Source organism: Sceloporus occidentalis, unplaced genomic scaffold (assembly GCF_023333645.1).
Source record: "Sceloporus occidentalis isolate IW3139 unplaced genomic scaffold, rSceOcc1.0.p SCAF_4, whole genome shotgun sequence".
Lineage (NCBI taxonomy): Eukaryota > Metazoa > Chordata > Lepidosauria > Squamata > Phrynosomatidae > Sceloporus > Sceloporus occidentalis.
The window spans coordinates 204,302,509-204,313,092 of record NW_028316984.1 but is presented as its reverse complement, the minus strand read 5'-3'; the positions used below and the strand labels follow the sequence as shown (position 1 = coordinate 204,313,092).

At 46.6% G+C, this 10,584-nt stretch overlaps 1 protein-coding gene across 1 annotated transcript; it reads left to right on the top strand.

The window, feature by feature from the left end:
- Window positions 1–10,584, top strand: LOC149315346 (cytochrome P450 2C29-like). The gene is made up of 9 exons (XM_089523189.1): window positions 1–183; window positions 1,816–1,978; window positions 4,047–4,196; window positions 4,379–4,383; window positions 4,785–4,940; window positions 6,468–6,489; window positions 8,059–8,246; window positions 8,438–8,579; window positions 10,403–10,584. The coding sequence occupies exons 1-9, from the start codon at window positions 1–3 to the stop codon at window positions 10,582–10,584; spliced, it is 1,191 nt and encodes a 396-aa protein (XP_089379315.1).

Below are 10,584 nucleotides of genomic sequence, written 5' to 3'. Positions count from 1 at the left end.
ATGGAGCCTCTGGGGATGGCCACCATTTTCCTGATCGTCTGTCTCTCCTGCCTCGTTCTTTCCTCCATTTGGAAGAGCGGGATTTGGAGGAAAGGGAAGCTGCCCCCGGGACCTTTTCCTTTGCCCATCATTGGGAATGCTCTGCAGCTGAAGGCCCACCATTTCCCTCAGGCTCTGCAAAAGGTAAGTGGACAGACTAAACTGAGGATACTTCCCCAGCCCTGTCTCTTGGGACAGAGGGCCATTGCTGCATGTCAGCTAATAGGGATTCTGCCTGGGTCACTTCATCACCTTTTGGCCACCTGAGTGTCCAGTTCATGATAGTGGTCCAAACCAGACCAGCAGAGTTAACATCAACATGGCCTGAAACATTCATAAGTATTAGAATCTCAGGATAGTTATACTAGGAGTCTCAAATCTTAAAAGACTTTGCCATTCCAATTACTTCAGCTATAGTACTGAGAGTGCATCTCACAGTACCGTTAGAAGCACCAGTATCCTCATCCCTTATCTTTATTCTTATGGCACCAAGAGGTTCAAATAATACACACAGACACATTCAAATGCATGTGGCAACTTATGGCACCAAGAAGTTCCTTCCAAGTAACACATGCAGACACATTCTAGTGTATCTAGCCTTCTGACTTACCACATTATACTTGTGAACAAGATGACCTCATGTAAATAAAGAAATAAATAGATCAAGGGCATGTTTAGGTGGTCAAAATTATGGATTTTAATATGACCTGTAGATAAGTCAAGGGTAAAACCTAAAAGGAGGGCCACCAAAATAGTGAAGGGTCCGGAAACTATGAAGGAATGACTTCAGGATCTGGGGATTTTTACCCTGGAGAAGAGAAGGGTAAGAGGTGATATAAGAGCCCTGTTTAAGTATGTGAAGGGATGCCATATTGAGGATGGAGCAAGCTTGTTTTCTGCTGCTCCAGAGAGTAGGACACAGTACAACGGATGCAAGCTACAGGAAAAGATATTCCACCTAAACATTAGGAGGAATTTCCTAACAGTAAGGGCTGTTTGAAAGTGCAACACACTCCCTCAATGGAGGATAGTGGAATATCCATCTTTGGAGGTCTTTAATCGGAGGCTGGATGGCCATCTGTTGGGGATGCTTTGATTGAGAGTTCCTGCATGGCAGAATGGGTTGGACTGGATGGCCAATGGTGACTGGAAGTGGCACACCTCCATGATAAGTTTGCTTTAGGGTGCCCATAAGTAGGAAATGACTTGAAGGCACACATGTGTTTTCAATTAGCACAAGCAAGGTCCCTATTCCAATAACCCACTGCTGGACATAGAGATCACCAGATCACATATTGCCCCATGAGGATGGGACCGGTAGCCTGAGGTCCTCTCTGGAGTTGCATTGTGTGAAGCAGCATGTGTGGAATTACACACTGATTGCATTACCCAACCCTTGCGCTGAATGGCAAAGTTATGCAAAGCTCAGGTGTACAATCCAATCAGCAACCCAATACGCATTGTCTGCACCCACAACTCTATCTGTAGTGGCACCACATGTGCAACTCCACATCTGCAGCCATGCACCCAATCTTCAGCATCAGAGAAAAATATCCAACCACTTTGGCAGGCAAATGCATGTGCAAGGCATCCAAAGAACTCTGGAAACGGCTACCTCTCAGCAATTTCTACCAGGTTTATGTGTGTCTCTCTGTCTGTATTTCCATAGGTAGATCTGTGTCCTCCACTGTCTTTCCCACCTTCTGAGTAATGCATTTCCTTGTTTGTGTTTGGATGGGCACTGCAAGATCTGCCTCTTTCTCTGCCTGTCTCCAGCTCAGTGAGAAGTATGGCCCCGTGTTCATACTGCATTGCGGAGCGGAGCGTGTTGTAGTCCTGCATGGCTATGAGGCCGTCAAGGAAGCTCTGGTCGACCGGGCCGAGGAGTTTTCCGCCAGAGGGAAGCGGCCCTTTGGTGACAAGATCACCCAGGGAAAAGGTAAGAGGTCACACTTTCTGGACAAAGTATGAAGAGGAGAAAGGCAGGGATAAAAGAGTTGGGAAATACATTGGCTAGAAAAGAATGACACTCTGGGGAACATGCTAGCACCTATTTATTCTTGCAAGCAAGCTAGTAAAATGTGGGCTAGACAGGGCAACTGTTACATGGATTTGTAATTGGTTGTCCAGTCGAACCCAAAGAGTGCTCAACAATAGCTCCTCTTCTTCATCCTGGAGAGAAGTGACCAGTGGGGTGTCCAGTGGGGCTCTGTCCTGGGCCCAGTTTGCTATTCAGCATCTTTATCAATGACTGAGTTGAAAGAATAGAGAGCATAATTACCACATTTGCAGATGACCCCAAATTAGGAGGAGTAGCTAATATCCCAGAAGACAGGATCAGAATTCAAAATGGCCTGAATAGACTAGAAAGCTGGGCCAAAGCTAACAAAATGAAATTCAACATGGAGAAATATAAAATGAAATGCACAGATATAGGATGGGCAATACCTGGCTTAAGGAGACTTCTGCGGGTGAAAGGGATCTAGGAGTCCTAGTAGACCACAAGGTGAACATTGATCCCTTGATCTAGACACTATATGTCTGTTGATGCAGCCTAAAGTCACATTAGCCTTTTTAGCTGCTGCATCACACTGTTGAGTCATGTTCAACTTGTGGTCTACTTGGAATCCTAGACCCCTTTCACATGCAGAAGTCTCCTTCAGCAAGGTGTCATCCATCCTATATCTATGTGTCTCATTTTTCCGTCCTAAGTGCAGTACCTTACATTTTCCGTGCTTTCTAGTCTATTCAGGTCATTTTGAATTTTGATCCTCTCCTCTGGAGTATCAGCTACTCTTCCTACTTTGGTGTCATCTCAATCAATCAAAGCCTTTATTACAGCTAACAAACCATAAAGCAAAATGGCGACAACACAGGTACAACAAAATAATTTGGTGTCATTTGCAAATTTGATAATCATGCCCCCTATTTTTTTATCCAAGTCATTGATAAAGATGTTGAATAGCACTGGGCCCAGGACAGAGCCCCACTGGACACCCCAGTGGTCACTTCTCTCCAGGATGAAGAAGTCAACTAATTACAAATCCATGTAACAGATACCTTGTCTAGCCCACATTTTACAAGCTTTTTTGTAAGAATAGCATGGGAAACCTTGTCAAAGGCTTTATATCAACTGAGCTGAAGCACAAGAAAAGCCAAAGCCTGAGACTGAGGTGCATTACAGACGCACCGAAGGGGTGTATTAGGGTTAGGAAGGGGCGTGTTAGGGTTGAGAAGAGGCATCCCTTCTGGATGCCCCTCAGCCCTAATACGGACCAAGTCCATACAAAATGGCAGCGCCTGCCCACACGGGGGCCGCCATTTTGACGTCATGGACGCATAGCGTCTGGACGTCACATGGTGGAAGTGACGCCACGAATGCACAACTAGCGCCTCATGGTGGAAGTGATGCCGTGAGCGCGTAGCTAGTGCCTCGCGACGCCACTTCTGGGGCACAGAAAGAAGCGCCATTTCAGCTCTTCTTTCTTGCTGCATCCGGGAACCGCACGGTTTGGCCACTGCGGTTCCCGGACACAACAACCGGCGGCGGCAGAGCTCCCTTCTAGGGCGCTCTGTAACGCACCTGAAGGAACAACTGAGGACAATATCAGAATGTCATTCCTTTTAAATATGTTCTTCACACATGAGGAAAACTCTCTAATGTCCTGGATAACAGCTTTTGAGGTGAATTCTTACACAAAAAGGAAGAAGATGATGATGATGAGAAAAAATGATCTCATGAAGCTTTCACCTGTAAAAGCAGGCAAGTGGGAATCTGGACAGAGTGGGTTGCAGTTCTTTATATAAATGGTCTGGACAAATCAGTGAATTTATGAGAAGAACATTTATTTATTGAGTCAGGAAGGAGCAAGGCTTCAACACATTGTTTCTTTGGAAGTTGGGAGTTAGGCAACCCCCTTCTTTCAACTTCCCTCTCTTCTTCTCCAGCTTTTCACTGGATCAGCCAGGCCTGCTATTTCATTTCTTTCTCTTTTTTCCCATTCCAGGGATCGTATTCAGCAATGGGGAGAGATGGAAGCAGCTCCGGCGCTTCGCCCTGACCACCCTCCGCAACTTTGGGATGGGGAAGAAAAGCACTGAGGAGAGGATCCAGGAAGAAGCCCAGTATCTCCTGGAAAAGCTGCAGGACACAAAAGGTACATAGCTTCTGCCCAGCGTCTCTTTAGGTTTGTTCTAGCAACCTTACAGGAGATTCTTCCCTTTCCCTCTGTCTTCTGCCCATTCTTGCATAAGGCTCCAGACTCAAACTCTTGGATGCATCTCAGTCTTGGGACCTTTCTGAGTTCATGTGGACCACGATCCTACCCCCTTCTCAGAGTCCTGGTCCAAAGTCCTGGAATCTATTGGGTTTCTTGTGTGACCTTACCTGGAAGACTTGAGGGTTAGATATATATAAAATATTAAAAACAACGGGGCTCATGCATGTAGAATGGCATGGCTTCAGCGTAAGCTGAAAGATGTGCATGGTGTGCCTGGGTATGGCATGGGTGCACTCTGTGTTTGTGTGTGTGTGTGTATGTATATATATATACACACACACACAGAGTCACCCCTCCAAGTCCTTTGCAACCATGTTGGCCTGTGAGTCTGCCGCAGCTGAGCTTACAGAAGGCAAGCACAGTCAGCAAAGCCAGACTTAGGGGCTCAAACTTGGGTAGAGTAGACTGTGATGGCATGAAATCTAGGCTGAGGCTAGACAAGCTGTTTTTGTTCTTCCAAAGCAGCCCTTTGACCCCAGATTCCTGCTCAACTGTGCCACCGGCAACGTCATCTGTTCCATCGTATTCGGAAAGCACTATGATTACAATGACAAGAGGTTTCTGGATTTCATGAACTTGTCAAATGAAAACATTGAGACTGGCAACTCTCCTTGGGGACAGGTAGGTCCTAAAATATACTACTGTGTGATTATGATTATTTTTACAATGATCAGTTCTTAATAATAATAATAATAATAATAATAATAATAAATAGTTTATTTATATCCCGCTTTTCCAATTTTTGATCAAAGCGGCGTACAAGTTTAAGTAAAAAAACATCAAGATAAAAACAATTAAAACAGTATCTAAAAACAGTCACAATAACAATAAAAGCAACAGGTTCAGCTAAGTGGGGGAATCCATAAACATCACAAGGTCATCAAACCGAGGGGGTGAAACATAAAGGGACATCTCATGGGGGAAAGGCTTGAGAAAAGAAAAAGGTCTTAAGGTTCTTCTTAAAAGTCTCTAAAGATGTGGTGGAGCGGAGCTCATCTGGAAGATTGTTCCATAATCTTGGGGCCGAGATGGAAAAGGCCCGTTGCGAGGTCCTTGCATAATGTACAGTTGGGACCTCTAGCAGATTCTTCCCTGCTGGCCTGAGTGAGTGGGGCGGATTATATGGGGAGAGGCGGTCCTCCAAGTACCCTGGGCCCAAGCCATTTAGGGCTTTATAGGTCATAACCAACACCTTGTATTGGGCTCGGAAGCACATAGGCAGCCAATGAAGATCTTTCAGGATTGGTGTAATATGATCTGATCTGGAACACCCAGCGACCAATCTCACTGCCATATTTTGCACTAACTGTAGCTTCCGGGTTTAGTACAAGGGTTGCCCCATGTAGAGTGTGTTACAGAAATCCAATCGAGAGGTTACCAGAGCATGTACTACAGTTTCAAGGTTCCTCCGGTCCAGGTAGGGACACAGCTGGCGTATCAGCCGAAGCTGATAACAAGCGCTCCTGACCACCGCATCCACCTGAGATGACAGCTGGAGCAACGAGTCCAGGAGCACTCCCAAGCTGCGAACCGAGTCCTTCAAGGGGAGTGTGACCCCATTCAGGACCGGATGGCAAATCTCACCGCCCGGACCCAGGGAACCTATCACCAGTACTTCCGTTTTCTCTGGATTCAAACTGAGTCTGTTTTCACTCATCCAGCCCATTACCGACTTCTTCCAACTCTATGATTCTATCCACATGCAAATCACTCCTGCCTTTCCAGGTGCACACAGTATATACAGTGGACCCTTGTTATCCGCTGAGGTTTGGTTGCAAGATCCCCCATGGATAACAAAACCTGTGGATGCTCAAGTCCCATTAAATATAATGACATAGTAAAATGGTGTCCCTTATAAAGAAAAATGGAAAATCACAGTTTGATATTTGAAATGTATACTTTTTTTTAACATTTTCAAACCATGGATGCTTGAATCCGTGTATGAAACAATCCTTGTATAAGAAGGGCCGACTGTATATACCCAACTCCTTTCCAGGCAAGCCTTCTCTGAAGATGGCAAAGCCACAGATGCTGGTGAAACATCAGAAATAAACTCTTCTAGAACATGGCCACAGAGCCCCAAAACCCACAAAAATATCTATGGTTCTATGATTCTAAGCATAAATGTTTACCCTCTTTCAAATCCAGATAGGATTGCTCAACCTCCCTGGTAATTGTCCAGTAATGCAATGGGTCTGAGCCAGTTTGGGAAGATTTCCCTTCATTGGAGGTAAACAAGACAGCTAAGTACTGACTGCCATACTAAACACACCAATGAAACCATTTCTTCAACTGCAGGAGGGAGGGAAACACCAGTTTGGGATTTGACTTTTCTAAGGTGGACAGAGATCCAGGCTCTCTTGCCCTTCTCTTCCCTGCAAGCCTTCTTACAATGTGTGGAGACTCTGGCAAAAGGCAGCTACCTGTCTTATGCACCAAAGCCTAACAATTCATAGTACTGTATCCATTTCTGGGCACCTGTCCTGTTTCCCTCTCCTGAGGGCAGCACCGCAGGGCAGTATCAAAGGAATAGTCCAGAGTCCAATCCAGAGGTCACACAATGCCAGTCAGTCAGTCCCAGCCAAGGGCAGAGGCAAGAGCGCAGTCACAAGGCCAGTCCAGAGGTCAGATAACCAGAGCCATGAATCAAAGAGCAACGAACGCCAAGGCTGCAAGACTGCTTGTCAGTTGCAAAGAACCTTCGCAGCTGGAGGTCTTTCAAAAGGCCTCCATGTCTCTCAGGTGAAACCTATTAGCTCTCCTCTTGGCTTCTAGCCTGGAAGAATGCCTCAAAGACTCCTTGACCTGCCTTCGCTCCAAAGGTCCTAGCACCTGCAGCCTAGCGTCCATAGAGTCTGTTGCTCCTTCTGCAGATTTCTGGGACTCCGGATCCAGGCAGCCCCAGATCTGCCCCTCTCTCAGCCTCCTCCATGTCTTCAGGGTCTGAGGCCTCTGACTCTGCCTCTAAGTCTGGCCCAGGGCAGTCCATGATGATGAGGGACACCTGGCTTAAAATAAATAAAATGAGACTTATATGTGTGAAAGAAATCTAGGAGTCCAAGTAGACCACAAGTTGAACATGAGCCAACAGTGGGATGTTGACTCGCCATTCAACTATAGATTCAATGAGTCCAATCTTGTTGGGAATAACCAATACAATTCCATCCAGTGTTGGTAGACATGCAATATATTTTAGCCCTGACCAAGAATTTCAATTTGTGATATGGTAGTGTCTTTTTTTCTTTTAGTGGTCAGTAAAGCAAAAAGATGGAAATAGATGAACTAACAGAGGGTGGGGGGTGTATCGTAGAATTGTAGAGTTGGAAGAGACCCCAAGGGCCATCCAGTCCAACCCATTCTGCCATGCAGGAACTCACAATCAAAGCATTCCCATTGACAGTTGGCCATCAAGCCTCTGTTTAAAGACCTCCAAGGAAGGAGACTCCACCAAAATCTCCCTTGAGGGAATGTGTTCCTCTGTTGAAGAGCCCTTACTCTCAGGAAGTTCTTCCTAATGTTGAGCTGGAATCTCTGTTCCTGGAGATTCATTGCATCCATTGTTGCAAGCTACAGGAACAGAGACTCCAGCTCAACATTCAGCAGTAATTCAGCAGAGAGCAAAACTCTCCCAAGCCATCTCATGTTCCCTTGTAAAACATCACAGAAGAAGAATTCCCCATGTCATTTGAATGATTCCTGTGTGTTTCTTTGACACTGAACATCACCCATCTCACAACAGGGAGAGTTCAGGAGGAGATTGACCGGGTGGTTGGCTGCTCCCAAAGACCTTGCATGGCCGACCGTGGCCAGATGCCTTACACAGATGTGGTCATCCACGAGATCCAGAGGTTCATCTCTCTCGTCCCATTGAGTCTCCCTCATGCGGTGGTCAAGGACACGCCATTCAGAGGATATGTCATTCCCAAGGTATAGTTCCTTGCGTTCGCTTGAGGAAACTGCACTGATTCCTGTACGAATAAGGCTTAGGGCCATGGCAATTCTCTTAATTTTGCTTGGGTTAGAGGGATCATCGATGGGTTTTCTCCTTCCAGGACCTCTGGTCTCATACTTTCCATGATGAAAAAGTGTCTCACTGGGTGTGTTTTGACACTCTGCAGGGCACCACGGTTCATCCTCATCTGACCTCAGTGCTGCATGACAGCAGGGAATTCCCCAACCCCACAGAGTTTGACCCACAGCACTTCCTGCATGGAGATGGGACCTTCAGGAAGAGTGACTACTTCATGCCCTTTTTGGCAGGTAAGATGGTCCCTCTCCCACTGGGCAGCATCACTGGGAATCATGCTATCTGTTAGCTGTTTGGGGCCTCCCTAATCGAATGGGTCCTTGGACAAATGAAGCCTGAATTCTCCCTTGAAGCCCAGATGAGCAAACTGAGGCTGTTGTACTTGGGCCACATCATGAGAAGGCATGAATCACTAGAATAGGCAATAATGCTTGGAAAGGCATGATACAGTAGAAAGGCTGTGTGCCAGATGCTTAGACTCAGCCAGAAAGGCCATGGGCCTGAGCCTGCAAACCTGAGCAGAGTGCTAGAGGACAGAAAGTCTTGGAAATGCCTTATCCACAGGGTTGCCATGAATTGAAGTCAGCTTGAGGTCAGTTACCACCACCACCACCACCAACAACAACAACAACAAAGCCAAGATGTCTAAATTGAGGCTGTCATACTTTGGCCACATTATGAGAAGGCATGAGTCACTGGGAAAGGTAATGGTGCTGGGAAATGTGGAAAGTGGTAGAAAGTAAGATTACATGCCAGTTAGACTCAACAAGAGAGGCCAGACATACCTGTGATGGTGATGGGGCTGAGTATTAGGGGCCATTCACACTACGTTATAAACCAAGTTGCAAATCGGTTTAAAAAGGCGTTTTTCACACTTGAATCAGTTTGCAGACCGATTTAATTGTGTATCGTTCACACTTGAATCAGATTTTTCTAACCTGAATTGGAATGGGCCCATGTCAAATCCCCCTTAGCAGCACATTTTTTTCGATATCGAGTTTTTCCCTGTTTCTCCCCCCCCCCAAAAAAAACCCCGGGTTTCATCAGGGTGCTGCCAATGGGAACTTGTTCCCAATCAGATTCGGGGCTTCCTGAAGGGAAGGAATCAATGGGCAGATGGTGGGCAGCGGGGCAGAACATGCCCATCCCATCTACAGAGTGGCAAGCGCCATTTTTGTGCTCGCACTTAGTTTCCGGCTCTGGGTGGAACGACGTAGATCCATATCATTTGATTGACAGAAACAGACAACCAAAAAAGACCCGGACGTGATTAAATGTGATTGATACGGAGGATCCATTTTGAATTGATACCTTGATTGGTTTGAACTTCAAGAGAGTTAAATTGTACTGGAGAGATTTGATAGGCTAAACTAAGGCCCGGTATAGACTGGTGCTTTGCTCCAGCCTGGGGCTGAAAGTAGGGCTTGGGAGAGCGGAGCGACCGCATGCTCCCAATCCCTACCGCATGCCACAGGTGCCATCTTGGCACACCACCATTTACACGGCACGCGCAACAATGACGTGGTTCATGCACCACATCCAAACAAGGGACGTCACAGCACTGCTCCAGGGCGCTTATGGAACCTCGGCAGTGGCGGAGAAAGGAAACCCATTTTGCGGCTCCTTTCTCCCAGCGCATCGTTTGGTTGGCGCAGCCACACTCTGGGGGAGAAAGGGGCGGCCTCTGTCCACCCCTTTTCTCCCCATATGTATACGCCCATAGCGAGAACTTCAGCTCAGGTCAAATGCAGTGTCGCATTTTCAAATGCATTATCGAATCTCCCCAGATCTCCCCGGCACGAAACACTAGTGTGTATGGGCCCAGAATGGTAATTGTGCTTGAAGCATTCAATCTGCTCTTTTGGAATAGCAAGAAAACCTTAAATCTGGAGAGGTTTCAGCACAGCAGCAGCCCCAGTAAGCAGGAGGCTCAGAGCTGCTCTCTTTGCATGTTCAAGCATCCTTTCTCGCAAGATAGACTTACATATATTTTTACATCCCTCTGTGATGCCCTCTTCTTCCCTTCCTTTCCCCTTCCTCTTTGTTCTCCTCGAAGGCAAGAGGGTCTGCGTTGGAGAAGGCCTGGCTCGCATGGAGCTCTTCTTGTTCTTGACCTCCATCCTCCAGAACTTCAAGCTGAAGCGCTTGATGGACCCCAAGGAGATCGCCATCTCTCCCATGCTGAGCATTAATATCAATGTTCCCCGGCCCTATCAGCTCTGCCTTGTTCTTCACTGA